Source organism: Poecilia mexicana, unplaced genomic scaffold (assembly GCF_051168715.1).
Source record: "Poecilia mexicana isolate PSO_F unplaced genomic scaffold, ASM5116871v1 scaffold_9, whole genome shotgun sequence".
Classification (NCBI taxonomy): domain Eukaryota; kingdom Metazoa; phylum Chordata; class Actinopteri; order Cyprinodontiformes; family Poeciliidae; genus Poecilia; species Poecilia mexicana.
The window spans coordinates 14,873,380-14,892,193 of NW_028263378.1; the positions used below are offsets into that span (position 1 = coordinate 14,873,380).

General features: G+C 37.5%; 1 protein-coding gene across 1 annotated transcript in view; it reads right to left on the reverse strand.

Moving 5' to 3' along the window:
• Positions 1 to 18,814, reverse strand: part of LOC106916787 (netrin receptor UNC5C-like) — a 202,897-nt gene that overhangs the window by 67,390 nt on the left and 116,693 nt on the right. Inside the window, exon 4 of the mRNA XM_014985307.2 lies at positions 5,115 to 5,218. Within this exon, the coding sequence (XP_014840793.1) occupies positions 5,115 to 5,218 (104 nt within the window). The remainder of the gene's footprint in view (positions 1 to 5,114; positions 5,219 to 18,814) is intronic.

The window sequence follows — 18,814 nt, forward strand, 5'->3', positions numbered from 1 at the left end:
GTAAATTGGCACAATATTAAAAATACTGAATTGAGTTGAAAATAACCATTTACTAATAGACTAATCATAAATATATTGACAGATTTATCCACCTGCAAAATAATCAGTAGTTGCAGTCCTACTCAGCTTACTCTAAATATCTGAAAATGTGGCATTTATAAGCATTTTGCCTCGCCAAAAATGATACCTTCTGACAGTCAAATCTACTACAGTTTTCATCACACAATCTCACACATACACAAAGGTATGCAAATATGCCCAAATGATTAGGTAAATACTTTTGTCTAAGCCTACTTGACACTGTTTAACAAGAACATTTGTTAGAAAAATGGCACCAATGGTCATCATGAAGGTTTGTTTGTCCATGAGTGGGAAAAACAAACCTGGGGCCTCACTAATGCACAGATGTGCCAGTTTACCCCCTGGGAAGATGTGTGTGTGTGTGTGTGTGTGTGTGTGTGTGTGTGTGTGTGTGTGTGTGTGTGTGTGTGTGGGTGTGTGTGTGTGTGTGTGTGCGTGCGTGTGTGTGTGTGTGTGTGGCATGCTTGAAGATGAAATATCTTGAAGATGAATATGTCTTTGGCCATCCTTTAGCTATAAAACAGCAGTAGTGGCCATGTCTCCGGTAGGAGAACATTTTCTGAATCTTACAATTGAATGACTGGTTTTACTGAAAATCAACAGTATCACACAAAAAACATGCTGCACAACCCAGTGAAGGAATTAATTGTTTTGTGGTTTAAATATGTTACGCCACAGTACATTTAAGGAGTGGTCAAAAACCATTATCTCAGTAACTGCATATATTAAGACGGTGGATTAAGTGGTTAAGAATGTGACAGGAACTTGACCAGGCTCCAGAAACGTATCAAGTTACTGTCTGACTTTTGTGTATGCATTAGTGTGTGCGTGCTTGTGCGATAGTGACACGTGGAGTGCCTGTCACCACACACTGATGTGTTTATTTCGCTGCAGCTGGGGTAATCACTCAAAAACAGAGACAGACGCAGACAGGCACACACACACGCACGCGCACGAGCATGCAGAAATCTATAACTCCACCTGTCGTGTGCTGTCCACTGACTCTCCTTACCCTCTGGGGTCACACGGACTCTTTTAAGTTATAAGATATATGTATTATCGCTGTCAGTTTGCTGCCTTCGAGTCCTAATGGGCCTCACAACATTTGTGCGGTATGTATACACTTGAACTGACTGTGGCTCGGTTCCAAATTTCAAACAGTTGCTCACCTTTAGCACAGCTACTTCAGGGTGTTATCTGTCGTTGGACTCGAGATCTCTGCGATGAAAAAAAAAAAAAAAAAAAAAACTAAACCAAACTGTGAGGATAGTTTTATGGAAAGTAAACGTTCAGCTGCAACTGTTGACAGTCCACTGAATTTACAGACTCTTTAATCAAGAAGATTTAGCTGCATCTGAATATCCTGAATCGTCTCTCACAGTAGGATCAGAATGCAAGGCATAAAAAATAAAAAAAACATGTAGAAAAGACTTTCAGTTCACAGAAAAGGTGTTGTTTGAGGAGAGTGAAAATGAGGCAGCAGCATGTAGGTGTGTAGACATTTTCTTTGGTGCCTGGAATTAGTTTGACCCTGACCTCTGAAGGCTAGCACTGGAGCACTTAAAATGATCTTTTAAACTTGTCCTTTTGTGTGCTTCTAGTCATGCTGTAATGCTTTTTTTTTTCTTTCTTCATATATATTAAATGCACACACACTGCATGTGTCAATAGGAGAAAAGAGTTGGCATTTGTCTGCTGTTGCACGTTTTATGAGTATGAATGTAAATTTTAAGCATGTTTGTTTGGGGAGTAAAGACTTTGCTTCAGCATGTTGACAGTCAGGTACCAGCTGGGCAGTAAGACATGGATATCACATATCAAGCCATCAGGCCTATCACGTTGACAACTTTACAGCAGTCGTCAACTGGTCCACAAGGCGACTGTGGTCACTAATATTAGAACGTTTTTAAGAGAGGTCACAGGACACCAAGAACGAGAGCTGTCAATTAAAAAAAAAAAAAAAAAAGTGAGAGAAAGAGGATTCAAGTTGTAAACATTATGCTGTATCCATAAAGCAGAGATTCTCCACTGCATGTGCTCATCCTGCCCACGTGCAGAGATGTTAGGTAAATCATGTTTTTTTTTTTTTTTTTTCTTCTTCTCCAGTTTCGAGTCAAGTTTCAAGACACGTAAGTCTGAACTCATGTCCAAAGTCAAAACCTGCATATTACAAGTCAAGGCTCAAGCTCTAAACTTTGAATTTAAATTTAATTGAATCTTAGTCAAATTAGTTTAACATTTATGTAAGTAATAGTAAAAAATCAATAATTCATACCCATTACATATGAATGCTTTTCAAAAAAGGTGAATATATTTGGCATACATTTGCAGCAAGTGCAGTTGACCTCAAGTGTTAAAAAAGTGCTGCATTTCACAGCAAATATTGTTATTCAGAAGAACTTTGGTCATATTTTCTACACTAACATCTCTTTTTGAAACAATGTCTGTCAGAAAATATGTATTTCTTAAACAACTATTATTTTAGCATGGCATTGCTGCATATTTTTGTCTCAGATAAATGAAAAATACCTCAAATAAAAAGGGTATTTCTATGAATACAAGTACACATACCAGCTATATTAGGTCCTTGGGAGCTCTCAATATTTCTCTTCCATAACTTGATATAAAGGTTATCTTGTGTAAAGATATTTAAATGGTAAATGGCCCAGAGGACTAGAGCAGTTTACTACATTCAGTCATCCACCCATTGACACAGATTCATATTGTAACTACAGCTGCCCTGGGGCAGACTCACAGAAGCAAAGATGTTGTGTAATCGGCACCAATTGGCCTTCTGACCAACACCAGCAGTCAAAGGGGTTCACAAGTGGTGAATTTTCAGCTGAAAGATTCAACTCCATTTGTAGTCATTTGCCTTAGAGTCTGAATCAAAAGTCATAAAGTCAAGTCTAAACTAGTCACTGTATTTGTGACTTGAATTAGGTGACATCAACAATGATCAAAATGATTCATAAACAGATTCCAAAGCTTTTGGTGCATATATCTATATCAATTGAATATCTTAAAACAACGCTATCATCACCTTTATTGCAACAGCAATGCAAAACACAAAATGAAGAACTTTTTGTCCCTATTGTCTATCCCTGGATTGTATACACAGTTGTTCTTCACAGAAGTAGGAAAAAATATATATCCATAAAATAAATAAAATCTGGAGAAACTGTAGCCAGGGCCTAAGGGAGCGAATAAAACTGAGAACAGAGCTGATGGCAAAAAGAAAAGATGTGATAAGAACTGAGAAAAACAGAAAATCAAGGGCAATAAAAAAAATAGTCAGGGTTTCAACCAAGGGTCTTCAGATGGTTTTAAATCCAAATCCCTCTAAAGAGCTTCAGCAGACAGACAAGACAGACCAATCCATTTTCCTGAAATCCCATTATGACAAAAGTAAGACGACTGGAAAAAGGTAGCAAATTGAACACAATGGAAAAGTAGCTTTATTTTTCTGTATGGTTGCGCATGAGTGTGTGTCTGTGTCCATACAATTTTTGCTGCACAAATGTGTTCAAAGAGTTGTCAAATATAAACTGCAGTCAAAAATGCTGATAAGACAGGAGTGATAATGAGTCATTAGTGCGGAGGCCGGTCTCCGAAGGAACTGAGCATGAGTTGAGAGGGTGAAAGTAGGTGTAAGACAACAAAAAGACACAAAAACTGACTAATAATCAGGGAGAAAAAAAACAGATTTCCCTGTCTTCCTTTTCTTCTATCCCACCTCCATCTTAAATTTTCTCCTACATGCTTTCTCAATTTGTATGCTGATATGCCTTCTCTCTTTTCTCTTAGGGGAGTTATGTACTTAAGTGCAAGAGCAAACGACTATCAAACCTTGAGGATGGAAACCTGATTCTGAGACTCCCCATCCGCCAGTGAAGCCGTCTCAAAGTGCAGCCTGGGGTCACTGCACTTCCCCTGTGACCAACTACATAGATGAAATAATGACTTTTCATACGTACAGGTACAAACCATCTGAAAGTGAGAAATTAAACAACAATCTGAACAGCAAACAGTTTGGATGTAGATCCAGCACTCTGAGAATTAAAGTGACCTAAGTGGCCCCAAAATAAATGCCGACTACAGGGTCAACTTTATAAGTTAATGAAATGTCAATGTGACATTACACTTGATGAATATAATTGTGTTCATTGTGTTCGTTTTCTACCCACAAACATAATTAAATGTTTGCTGTAAGAGCAGTTATTTTGTTGCAAAGTTTAGGTCACACAAGTGAGCAAATATGCTTGCTTACTTAAAGTAGTAATCTCTAATATGTTTCATGCTGCACAACACTTTAAAGTACCTTGATTATGATTCACCCCTACTGACCTTTTCCTATTTTGTTCCCCTTAAATGGGTTTAAATAGTCCTCAAATTGGATCTCTGGGGACCCTTAGGGTCTCAGTTCAAACATGTAGCAGAGCTTCTATGCATCCATCTGTCAAAACAGATTTAAGGCTGTTTCTTCCCGTGACAATTCGGCACATTTATCGTTGAATAATGTAACGGTATGAGTGTTACACATTGTGTTGTATTCCTAAAATTAATTTGGGCAAGTCTATCCAAAGAGGCAACAAGTTAGATCATGCATGGCTAAATGTACTGTTGTGGATTACTGCAACAGTACCAATACTGTATTAGGATTACATAACAGATTTGTCTGTTTACTTCTCTTAAAGTAAACAGTATGTTATATAATGGTATGTGAAATACAACATGTAACATTTCCATGCCGCTCCTGACAAAACACTCTGATTAATCGATTCCACCCCCCTCCCAAAAAAAAAAAAACCCGTCAAACATAAAGTATTTAATTTGAGTACTGTATTTGATACAACTCGTATTTCTGTGGCGCTTCCAGGCTTTTCCCATATGATTACTTCTATCTATATATATCAGCCTCCTTTTTTATGTTTTATTTTGTCACTCTCTTCCATCAATGACTTCCTTCTGCTGATCTTGCGGCTTAGTTTCCTTTCAGCTCAGGAGGAGGTTAACGATAATATTGCACATACCTCAGCAGCTGGAATGCCCTCCGGAGGACGACACTGTAGCAGCACCTCCTGCTCCAACGACACTTCTTTTCCAAGGGGTTCTTGTTCAAATGATTTTTTCAGGTCTGAGGAGAGAAGAGGAAGCATTTTATAATAGTCAAGGAATAGCAGTGAGAAAAGTGTTTTTATTTTAATTATGCTAAAATAGGTAAAAGTTGTGTAGTGGAAAAGAAGCTTAAACTATGTGTTATAGTTTGGTGGCGCAAGAGAATTAAATGTTGCATTACAAAGCGACAACCCAAATGTATTTTTTTCATTAAATAAACTCAAGAAATATAAATAAGAATTTATAAAATAAAATCAAGTACTACTAAAATATGAAGATAAGGTACCCATGAATAATAAAAAAATATGAATAAAGTTAAATAAAATAAGATAAAAGAGTAATTCAGCACTTAGGAAGCACAATATCATAGTTAGCACAATATCAGCACAATCTAGAGTCTTACCCTCTCTCTTGAGTCAGCAGAGTGAGGGTAAGACAGACTAATTATAGTTACGTTTTAAGTCGGTCATGCATGCAGTGGCTTCTCACACCTTCCTAGTTTACAACAAGGGAAAACACTTAGCATCAATACAGATAACCTGTTGTTGGAATCCACATAAAACCACAAACACTTTCCCATCAGCCACTTTTGCTGTGTGTTTTTCTCTTTATAACTATGTACTAAATGTGTGCTCAGTCTCTGTCTTTGTAGGTTCCATCAGAGTTCAGGGATCTCCAGCAAGCCAAAGACAATACATGATTCACATTAATGGTTCGCGTGCTGTGATAAATGACAGCATTACAAAGCAGCACGGAATGTGTAGCTTTTTCTCCCGCTGAATGATTTGAGAGCTCAGATGTTTTTTTCATTCACTTTGAGACGGAAAAAGGCTCACACTGGTAGAATTAAACTATTAAGGACGTACGCATCTTTCAATCCACTTTTTCATTGTATTGTTTTCTTAAAATTTTACCACAGTATTTTAACACTGACATTTTTTCTTTGTTGATGGCGACTTCTACCACGGTCATAGTTTTTGTTTTTTCTAGATTAAATTATTTTATATTTACAGAGTGTGAAAGATTAATTCCTCACTATCTGACTCAGGCTTTTAGTCTGCTGCCTCATGATACATTGTAATGACATATGTCTGCTCGGAAAGTTGAGTTTACCACATGTGAAAATAATTAGCGTGTCACAGAAGAAGCTAACAAAGCACACTGTAACGTGAGATAAGTGACAGTGTAGCAAGGCTTAGCAGCCGGCTTATTTATGGGACCAGTCTGATGATGTGATGGATATCTATAGGAGATGATGAGGGTAAAGTAGGAATAGCTGAAAGCAGAGACACTCGCAGAGTTTGCTTGAAATATGAGGTTTCATTGTGCCAATTCTCCCCGATGACTTGGACTGAAACTAAAGGTGAAACTGGTCCATGACTGATATGTGACTAAGAAAAGCATGTGTATATTATTACCCTGGTGCAAATGATTACTTTTCATCTGTAAGTTTTACCTCAGTTGTTTAAAGGTGTTAATTTTCAGTTTGTTTATTGTTTTAGTCGTGGTTAAAGAAAAGTACTTCATTTTTTGAGGCATCAAAAGTAATTAAGTTGATACTGGCTAAGTTAAAGGTTCTTACAAAATTAGCCTGCTTATTACACCACTTAACACTTACAGGTGTTAAGTGTCGCTTCTTTTTCTTTGGAAGTCGTAAGAACACTGGATGAAATGGTTTTCCGGTTGTTTCTGGCCATGGATCTTGAAAGCACATTTGAAACTTTATACATTAAGTTTGAGAATCCCTGGTGTGCAATAAGCTAAAGAAAAATGGAGGTAAGAGATGAATTCTATATGTTTTAAACTTTATGTTTAAAAAAGATAACATTAAAGGTGTGAAAAATAACTGTTCTATCATTTGCCCTTAAGTTTCCAAAGTGTTCAGAAAACTTTCATGACATGCAGTGTGTGCTGCACGTCTACCCTTGTGTCCTGTTCCCAAGTGTGCTCTTAATCACCTTAAGTGTCAGCAGTAGTTCACCATTTGCAGGTACATCCAGACTAGACAGAGCACTTTTTTTTTTTTTATATTGAACTGGTTGACTTTGAGTTGCTGTCAGGGAATTTCATGCAGACGGTCACAGTAAGATGTAGAGGGTGTAATCGGGAAGGAAAGAAGGAAAGTTGCAACCAAAATGGTTAAAGGGAGAAATACAGAAGATGCAGCTCTAAAAATGCCTTTTTCTAGAAACTATATATATTTTTTATCATGCATGCTCAACATATAATATCATAAGTTATATTAAAAAAAATAAGCAGTTTTGCCATTTGAGTATCTTTAAAGATTGCACATATATCAGTACATCTTTAACTATTTAAATTGTCAAGCTGTCCAAAGCTAAGATGAAGTTATATGTGTGGTATATAACTGTACAGGTCACAATACTTCCAGTCTTCCACATCTTTTAGTGAGGAAGCAGAGTCTGCGGACATTGGGTCGGGTTCTCTAATCTCTGGTGCTGAGGCCATCGGTCTGGTTAAAAAGCTCCTCGGTGGCAAGGTCCCATCAGTGAATGAGTTCAGTAAGACTCTGGAAGTTGTGGGTTTGTGTTGGTTGACACACCTTCGAAATATTGCGTGGAAATTAGAGGTGGTTCCCTTGCAATGACAGACTGGGATGTTATGACAAGACAGGGATGCTACTGCCCATGTGAGCTGTTGTCGTTATGAAACCTCAGGCATAATGACTTTCTACGTCATCTTTCTTTCATGGCCACTCCACCCTCAGACTCTCTCCATGCTGAACCAGTAGCCAGCAAACGCCAAATCCTAATGAAAAGAGGGCAGTTTGCACCACTTTTGCTTGTACAATCAATTGCACTCCTCGTAATCTTTGTAGATCACGTGCAAGACACTCGCTTATTGTGAGTACAATTTCTTTTTCTCTCACAATTTAGCAATCCTTATTTGGAATGTTTGTAGATTAAGCCCTGTAAGTACAGCAAGAAACATTGCTCAAAATCATCAGTCCTCAGAGCGGATAGAAAGCTGTGGTCAGTGCAAAACATCTCACTGCAGATGGATTCTTTTTTCCCTAAAATAAAATAAATAAATAAATAAATAAAAAACAACCCAAAAACAATTAGTTACGAAATGACCAAGACTGTAAAAATACAAAAATGCAAAGCACTGGAACAATCAGCAATCATTTTATGGTAATATATCCCACAACTCAGTTGAGGATAGTTACTCATAAAAATGTCTAAAATGTTGTTGTGCACAAAGTATACTGTGGTGTATCATGTGTTGTTGCAAGACACTTTACAAGATAGACAAATCCAATTTATATCCAGAGAAATATAATCAAATCCATTCAATCACATTGACAGATTAACTCCACATATTACTTACATTCCGATTTGATGCCAGTTATTTATTGCAGTCAAATCCCAGCTGAATGTGAGATATTTGCCATAATTCTGCACCATCAGAAGCCAGACGCAGTAAATCCAAAAGTAAACAATAGCTGAAAATTGTAATTATGAAACTTCTGAACTATTGAAAGAAATCTGTCACTATTGATTCTGATCTGGCATCCAGACAGACTTTTCTGCAGAAGTTGCAGTCAGTGCCACACAAAAGGCCATTGCTGTTAGTTGTGCTTTCTTTGTATCAGTTTCCTTCTTTATAATTTTGGAAAAAAATAAAAAAATAAAAAAAATGCTGTCAGCTCCCCTTGCTCAACAACTTTAAAATTGATCCACATAAGGTGGCATCTCTTATTACATCCATAAACAGAGCTTGGCTGTCTGACATCGACATTCTTCTTCTGTGCACATGGTTTGCTTTGGGGTCGCAAACTGTTTACACAAAAGTTTGATTGCAGTCACATTTAATGTTAGTAGCCACAGAAACAGTAATATTAGCTGTGATAAGTACACGTGTAAGACCAGGTAAAAATGTTGGTACCAAATGGTAGACACATCAAGGAGCTAATCGACAGGCAGGCAGGTATGCAATGGTTTGTTAGCGAATACAAAATGGTGGTAAGGTAGGATGAACTGGCAATCTTTGGGTACAAAACTCCAAAGGACCGGTAAACTAACCCAGAGTTGCATTAAAGGCAAACAAAATCTATCAGACAGGAAAAATAAGCAATATTTAGCAGGATTTGAATTGTGTGAAGCAAAAAGCTTCTGTGTTTGAAATATGACTACAGAAGTTTGTAAGATTTGTGAAAAGTGAAAAACAATGTTCCATATATAAATCCATAAGAGCAATAAGCCTAAACTGGTTTCATTAGAATTCCAGTGACATGCTGCTCAAAAAATATTAAGGACTCCCAAAATGTGCCTGTATAACTGCTGAACTGCAAGGCAAGCTTTCATTTTGTGCAATATAAATCTACTCATTACTCATTCTGTGTGTACAGCTATATTGGTTAAGTGAGTTGTGTGAGGACACAGAGTATGTCTCGGGCTGAATGATAACTTCATAATACAATCAATCCCTCTGGGGGATGACAGACTGAACAGAGCATGATGGTTCATTATGGGAGTAATCACCAAAAGCTTTAGTTCTAAATCCACCACATGGCTACCCACACGGACATGTACCAACGCTGAAAAACAAAGAGGGAACGCTAGAGACAGCAGGGTAAGTGAGAAAACAGCACAGAGGAGATGAAAACAAGCAGGCAGGTACAGTAACACATGAAACAAGAAATTAGAAAAAAAAAAAAAAAACTAGACACAAGGAGAAAGAAAAGTGACTCCTGGATGAGACGCACTTTTCCAGTGCCAAGGAATTCTAGGAACAATTTCCTGGTCTTAATTAGGATGGGAGATGGAGAAATGAGAAGTTGGCTGCGAGTTGATTTCAATAAAGATTGAGAATGAAATTAAAGGAGATTAAAGCAAACTGCTTGGGGATGAACAGACACACATTTGTGAGACAGGATGCTGAAGAAGAGTAACTCTACCAGCTGACATGAGAAGGACGCATTTTCCTTGTACATTTCCACTAAAGACAATAAGCAGTTGAAGGGGTACCACAAATGCATGACAGCAGAAGGTGTGTGTTTTGTGCATGTGTCCTCAAGGGAAATATTTTCACAGGGCAGAAGTGACAGATGTGCTCATTCACTGACCCCACTTCACTCCCTAAATAGCACCGTCCAGCATTCAATATCAGCAAAACCAACATATACTTCTCTAAATAGCATTTTAGAAATACAACAGCTGGGAGCGGGTGAAGTGCTCTTTTGTGCAACTTGGTGTTCACTATATAGCAGCATCAGCAAAATAAATAAATAAATAAATAAATAGTATCCTCTTGCATAAAAGCACCTTCCAAATTCCTTTCCCTCTGTGTCCCTCTCCACCTCCTTCCTTCCTCACCTAAAACTTCCATCACTCAACTAAAACTGTTATTATGTTTGTGGTTAGCTTGTTGCCTTGGGCACCTCTACATAAGCACGTTTCAGAGCAATTATCCTAAATGGGTGTCTCTGCCATGCATGCTGCCCATTCCAAATCACAACAGTTTCCCCCTGATGCAGCTGCTCAAGCAATAAAAAGCAATGTGAGATTCTTGGGAATAGAAAGTATAGAGGAAAAAAATGAGAGAACAGTCTAATCAACAAAACAGGAAAAAAAAAATCAGGAAATGCAAGGTGAGCTTTGCTTTGGTTTATAATTACAAAAAAGTTGGACTAGATGTAGAAAACGATTCTAAGCATTATGTGTTCCTTTTGGTCTTTCCTCTCTGTCTACCTCTTGGGAGTAGAAAGTAAAGAGAAACATTTGAGAGGACATTTTAATCAACCAAACAAAATCACAGACCAAGATTTAAAAAAAAAAGAAATTCAGAGTAAGCTTTGTTTCTAGTTCAAAGTTACAAAAGCTGGAGTGTCTATAGAAAGTGATTCTAAGCACTATTTGCTCCTCCTGCTCTTTTATCTCTGTTATTTTCTTTTAAAACACTTTGGACTGTCAATCATGCTCATGCATATGCTGCTCATATCCTCCAGCACAGAGTGTGTACAAGCTCCAGATTGCCAGTTTTTATTGTAGCTGTGCTAGTAGTGGAGAAACAAAGTAACTGATGTGTGAAGCTTGAACAATTTTAATGTAATAAAGTCATGACAAGACGGCATTCAGATTACAAAATCAGCTGCAGAACCTAACATAACACCACATGGCAGCAATTTGAAATACAACAAAACAAACAAGATGAACCTATGGACTGTATCTAAATGATTATAGTACTCAAAGAGAATCATTCAAGCACGAGAGTACAGAAACAAATCATAATTCACTGTCATCACTGTACAAAAGACATTCATCTTGTATGTGGTTCCATTACTTTACAGTTTTGTTCACAAGTCTCTGTGATGGCGGTCTTGGTGGTGGTTTATTTGATCATTAATTTCATAAATGGCAGTTTATTAAATAAATGCAATTTAATTTCACCCAGCCACAAACAACAGTGTCAGTTTTCATTTAGTTTTATTATATCCCAGTTGCTTCCGAAGGGGAAACACAGAGGGAAGCAAATAAAGGGTTTTAGTCCCATATTTTTTATAATTGTCAAGACAATCACATGATATTTCAAATCAATAACAATTACAGCTTGTTTTCTTTCTCTTATAGGTTAAGAACATTATTTATGTTATTGCTCTAATAAATAGACCTAATTTTTGATTGTACCTTCTTGAAAGATGCATAGTGACGTGTTTAGATTGTTTATCCTAGTAATTTACCTTGATGAAAATAAATCCACAACGCTCTCTTAAACTCTGTGTCCTAAAGTCTTTAGAGGTGCTTGTTTTTGCAGCATTCATTTACGTTGTCAACTTAAGAGTTCCTTTCAAAATGCCGGTAGAGATCCAAAAATATCAAAATGGAAGACATGAAAGTACACTGTGACTTTGAATGTCACATTTTCAACGAGGCTATAAAGAGGGTCATTTTCACTAACTTTCAAGATTGTCCTTCTACTTCACCAATTCTTTTGCTGACCTCCCCACCCTGTCATTTCAACACTTCACAACCTGTCATCAGCTGAAGACATCAGACAAGGTCTTTCAATCTAAAGTCAGGTTTTGAAAAAAAGTAAACAATTTAATGTGTTGCCATGGAGCCAGTACTCAGCAGTGCTGGCTCACTCAGTTATGCTCAAAGATTGACCAGAAAGCTTTTCCGCTGCTTCTATGTGGTTCAGCAGAAACAAAAACACAAGCATTGTATTTTTGAAAGCAGCAACGAGCGTTCAAACTTGGCAGACCAAGATATGGTCCTCATTCAGTTCAAAATAAAGGATTTATATTTTTATGCAGACCAAAGCATTGCAAGCATATAAAGCGCATTTTTTAACTCAAACTCGGACAATTCTGAAAGATTTTGTTTCCTTGCAGCATGTCATCATAGCATTCTTTAAGGTATAAAATAAATAAATTCAACCATGGAAACTTGCTACGTTTTGATCATGAGATATCTGTTGTGGTTGAGCTCAGACAACTGAACCGTTATGATCACATCCTAACATCCTGTGTTTTTTGAGCAGAATGTAACTGGGCTCCTTTTGTTTTTACTGGAGATGTGCTACGTCAGTTCTGGACATATGTTGGGTTTTCTAACTCATCATCAGAGGCAACCTTCTCTGTTCTGTTATCACAATTAAGCTAATAAGTAGGCGCCAATTTCTAACCATTTAACATTTGAGACTCTAGAGATGAATCAGAGATGAATAAAACACCTTTATGCATTGGCTCAGCTTCGAAGTGTATCACTTGTATCAGTGTGACCGTTCTAACAACCAGTTGCCTGAAATCTACAACCAATGATCAGACTGAGAAGAGGTTCTGCATCCCCAGAACCAGAACCAAACGAGGAGAAGCAGCATTCAGTTTCTATGCACCACAAATTTGGAACAAACTTCCAGAAAACTGTAAAACAGCTGAAACACTGGGTGCCTTTAAATCTCAACTTAAAACCCACCTGTTTAGAGTTGCTTATGGATGTTTTTAATGTTTTCATCTTTACTTTTTATCTATTTATTAATCTCTAGTCTTTTTTTTTGATGGTTTAGAGTCCTTGTCAAGTGGCGTTTTGACTAAAAATATGGATCTTTTTTTTTTTTTTAATTCCAATCTTTTTATTCAATGTCACATGCTGTAAAGCACTTTGGAAAGCCTTGCTGCTGAAATTTGCTATACAAAAAAAAAAAAAAAAAAGAAGTAATTTGGACGAGATTTTAATTTTCTAGAACAGTCTGCTTGCCTTCTGTTCAAGCATTTCGGATTGTTATGTTACGGCTGACTGAGAATCTGCACAACAAACACCCAAAGATCCTGTAAAGTTTAAAATGCTGCCATGCAAAGAGGATGAAGCATCTCTTGTTCGAGTATAAGCTTTGTCTATGCTTAAACACGACTAAAATGTGTTGCTGTAAATCAAAGTGACATTCAACAGTCTCTGTGTCTGCTTCAACACATTTGAATCAAATGTGTTATTAGCAGGACCTTGGTGAGAACTGACTGCACGCTGATGCGGTAATTGAGCCATTTAATTTATTTATGTTGATCTGGTACACACCTAACATTTGTAGGGCAATGTTCTCTGAGGACTGGACTTTAATGCCCGTGCCCTAAACAACTGCCCTAACTTGAACATTAACGACTACCTAATGAAAGTACAGCCTCTCTACAACTAAGTAGTGTATGTACATCTATAGAACAGTCAATGAAAAGGCTGTGCAAAGGTTGTGGATGCAGCCTTCAGTTGAAACATAGCATCACACTATGGACCCAGATTGCTCACAGTATTTGATTTTCTGGTATCTATAAGAATGAGTCCCTTCAGTGAGAGCAACTTGTCTTAACAAAAAATATAATTATGATTTATCATTTTGATCTGGGATGGATGCTGGTTCAGTTTTTAGCTCCTTTGCTTTACAGCCAGAAGGTTGTAATTGGGTTTTATGAGTTTAAAACCCAGCTGCGTAGGCTCCTTTTCATGCAGTTATGTTGCAATTATGTTACATACAGGTTGCATTCAAACTTGACACTTTTGGTACACTTTAAGCAAAGTTTGTTTTTCCTGTTGGTCTGGACGTTTTTGTGTAGGCGTGAATACATTGAAGCAAACAATGGCGGGGACCGAACAAACAGACCGAGACCCGTGTTTTGGTCCGCTTCCAAAAAAAGTGTAGTTTGCTTCTGGTGTGAATACAACAGACCTGTCTCGACCTGAACCAACAACAACAAAATATTCTTTTTGGATTTCACAAGCTCCCGTTGCTGAGCAATGTGGTAAAAATGAGCCTTTCAGTATAGCTAACGCTATTATTGCATGTACTGAAATCTCACCTGATGTGGCGTCTTCTGCTTTGCGATGCTGCTGTCAGCAAAGTTGTGGGACAGGGGTGGCAGAGCATATCATCTCATTCAGATTGCAGCACACACTTACTAATGTCGTCCCAAAATTAGAAATATCCCGTTGTGAAATCTGCACTGAACGAGCTGCTCGCGCATTTACAATAGCAGAAATCCAGCAAACAGGACTTCAAAAGTGAATTTGTTATGGGTCTGTGCTCAGTCCTATCCCCATCATTTCTGTCCAATGACAGCAATGACTGTCACACCTGCATAGACTTGTTTAAAAATGACAGTCCAGTTGCAAAAAAAAAAAAAGACCATAATATGAAAACAAATCACAACAAACAAAAAAAAGCAATGTGTTTTGGTCCAGACCAGACAAACGGACTGTCCTGGTAAGAATGCGCCACGACTGGATTTTCCACAATTGGATTTTCTACACCATACCTCTGCCCCAGGTCCCTCATCACCATGGCTTGTGAAGAAGATGAATAAAGTCTTTATGGTCTGTGCAAGTTTGTGTTTTTTTTTAATGTGAAAATGTGTGAAAAATCAAAGTCAATGTAAGCAATTAAATGACTCAAGAGCCAGTTGTGATCTTTAAACAGCAAAGCTGTCGTCAGTCACTGAAAAGAATTGCTTGGTTAACAGCACGGTTAAGTTAGAGTAAATCACGGCACATTTACTCTAAGTTAAGTATGTCCTTATGTTCTACCTTAATAATTTGTGGTAATCACTTTTTATTTAAATATTCTGGTATTATAGATCTTACTTTACTCTTATGTTTTATAGCTTAATCCCCTGTGATTTTTCTTAACTATTGATTTACACATTTCATAGAAATTTTTTGTGTGACATCTCAATGACACTTTCTGCCTCTCTGTTACCGAGACCTTTTTTTTTTCTATTCTTTTTATTTCCCACACTTGGACTTTAAAGAGCAAGTGAGCGAGTTCTGTGTGAGTAAATCAACAGTGTGGCTTACCACTCTAATGCTTAAGAGAACCCTGAAGCAGTCAGTCCTTGACATCTGGGAAAAAGCTCAGTGGCTCAGAGCAGTGGTGAAACATCATAACCACACTCCCAGACACAGACATTGGAAGACTTTGTGGATTTTAACTATAAAAATGTTTATACTGTGTTTGTGACCATCGTGAAATCACCCTCAACACCAAAAACCAAAAACTCATTTATGACATCATTTTGGGTATAAAAAAAAACAAGAATGGGAGCTTCTGTTAAAAGTGTTTGAATAGATGTCAGAGTGATTACAAATGAGTTTAAAGAAAAAATAAAAACAAAAATGAGACATGAACATGCTTGAATAAACATTGCTGAGACTGCAACTGAGGGGGTGCAGTTTCATGCTTTAAAAGGTCAAATGCCACTGAGACAGTGATTGTGGTTGCTGTGCAAATTTCATACCACAAAGGTTGGCTAGCCCAGCACAGTTGTTGCTGGGTTACAAGCGATTGTGTAAGGTCGTAAGCCTCTGCAGGTTTAAGTCTACACTGGAGTGCAGATGAGGGGAAAAAAAATATTCCATTAAAGTCCAAAACCAAGGAAGAAAAATCATTGTTGAGACATGTTTTCCTAGGACTAGTTCAGCCACAATTGAGGGAAAAAATAAATTCATCCACTTTGGATATTTGCAACATAAACAAAATCAGAAGGAACCCACTGACAGAGATTTTCCAGTTGCCACAAGTAGCTGCCTCTATTGCTGTGCCCCTGAGTGTCTGGACTCTTGATTGTTATGCACAAACGTCTCAGTGGAAGGTGGCAGAACAAATTGCCGTCACTGAAGAGAGTGTATGTGTGTCTGTGGGTGCGTGTACATGTAAATTTGTGTGTGCATGTAGCTGTGTGACTGCCTGTGAGTATGTGTGGGGACTTGGCATATTACAAATCCACTGAAGGAAAAAGACTTGACCTGATAGCTGCCAGGGCAAAGAGTGCGACTGACAATTCATGCACATTAGTATTTAAAGTCTGTGTTTCACTCGTTCATCTGCACTTGCCTGCAATGTTGCATGACTGAGGGAGTGCTTTAAAGTGTCAGTGTTTGGCTCATTTTCTTCATAAAGTTGAACTGAGTTGTCTCTACCTCTCACACCACACATTTCCAGTGCCAAAAGTCCAATAAAGCAGAAGATTTAACATACTGTATCTGACTGAGTCTTTGTCACTTTTACAGCCACATTAATGGCTCTGTGATTAGCAATCACTAATTTTCAATTTGCTTAGCACTGTAAAGAGTTGATGACACCGTTATTCAGAAGGCCAAAAGATATTGAGGAATAAGAGATAGAGGCAAGAAAGTGATCGCAAGTGTCCGAGTGAAACTATGAAGAGGTGAGGAGGGTTAAAAGGTGAGGGGGAAAAAAAAAAGAATCGAAGAAACTATGACATGAAAATGAAGCAGTAAATGCAAGAAAGAAATGCTGAATTGCTTCTGCACAGTAAAGTAAAAGACACTTAGCTCAGCAAGCTGCAGCTGCCAGGAAGCATTTTAATCACAACAGCAGATCCAAATAGGAGGTGAAAGCAGGGTAGGTCGGGAGGTTGGGTCGATTTGAAGTAAAAGGTTATCGCAAGAGAGGGCTGAGAGTAATCAAATCAGGTTAAGGCAAAGATTACTGCCAAAATAGAAACAAAAAAAAAGAAACTGAAGGACAGTGGGGCATACAAAGTTAACAGGCTGTGTGGCAAAAGAAAGGTAGGATGAAGGAAAATTCCTCTGTTTTTTCATTACAATAACCTTTATCTAGCACTTATCTAAACAGCTACTTTATGCAGGATGTGTGTCCGATTGCTTGATGTCACATATTGCCAATTATACAACAATATAATAATGCAATTAATGCAATTAGGCATCTTGTAAGGTACAGATGACTAGCTGAAGTTTTGGTTTGGGAACCGATTTGGGAAAATGGACGATTCAAATGATTTGGACATGGCTGCTGGTGTAAGACAGGCTGATTTGAATATTTGAGAAAGTGCTGATTTCACCAAAATAGTTCAAACTTGGGTTTTCTAAATTTGAATTTGTAAATTCTGCAGAATATCACCTTCCAAAAGAAATCTCATTTTGAACAGTCTAAAATGTTGTCTGTGTTTGGTACAAACCACAGGAAAAAAAAAAAAAAATCCAGTTTACAGATTTAGATGCACGACATAGTGATAACCTCAAAGCCAGGATTTCTACACATTTCATTAAGCTTAACACTTTTCTCAGCCTTTCAAATAGCATTAGTTTTCAAGCAACTTTTTGAATGAAGGCTCTAATGCCTTTGTTCAATACTTTCTCATAAAATGCGGTAAATTTCATGAGAGGTTCCTAACAATGGGTTTTAGAAAATTATTCAAAACCCCATTTTAAAGCCAGACTCATTAAATATCTACTTTCCCATGATGAAGTAGCCAGCAGTGGACGACATCACGAGAACATTTTGATTTTAAAAGCCTAAATGTACAATAACCAAGTTTGGGGAGCACAAACTGACATTTAATGAGTAAATGGACAAAGCTATGAATGAACAAACTTTTAAATTCAGGGTTTGACTATGTATAATTTAAGACCTAGTATGAGAAATCAGCACATTTTGATTTTTTTCACCTTATTTTAAGATACTTAATATGAAGATTTTCAAAAACCCCTTATGTTGCGCATACATTGGATTTTAAAGCAATCTAAAGAAAGTTAACACAGTATTTATAGTGCTAATAAACATTAGTAATCAGACTCAAGCAGAGGAATAAAAAGAAAAAAAAAAACGTAGCAGAAATCTTAAGTATAACAAAACAACGGTTTGTGTCAGGGCCTGCTTAAAAGTGACTTCCCTTTATTTCGACAACGTAAACAAAGATATTGATGTTGTATAAGAAGGTTTCTCATGCTGTTCATAACGATGCATTCCAGAACACATGGACATCTTCATCTGTTGCCTATGTTAGTATAAGTTACAGGAGTCCATTGAAAAACGCTCTCTTGTTTGTGTCTTTTTGCCGCTGGTGACTATTTTCAAGTGTTTGCTTCTGTTAAGTCTCAGAAGTCAGTATGCAAACACTCCCCTGCATCTGTCTCACAGCATGCGTCAGCCCCAACGTAAGCCAAAAACAGCACATTACCTCGCTTTCATTGCACCCCAAGGAGGGCCTATTCCAGTCGAGAATGTTATTAGCGAAGCTTAGGAGGATATTTCTGACTATGTCACTAACTCACTGCTGACAGACAGGAAAACATCCTCACAGAGTAAAACATTGCAAAAATGCTGCAGTTATTCGGAGTTCACT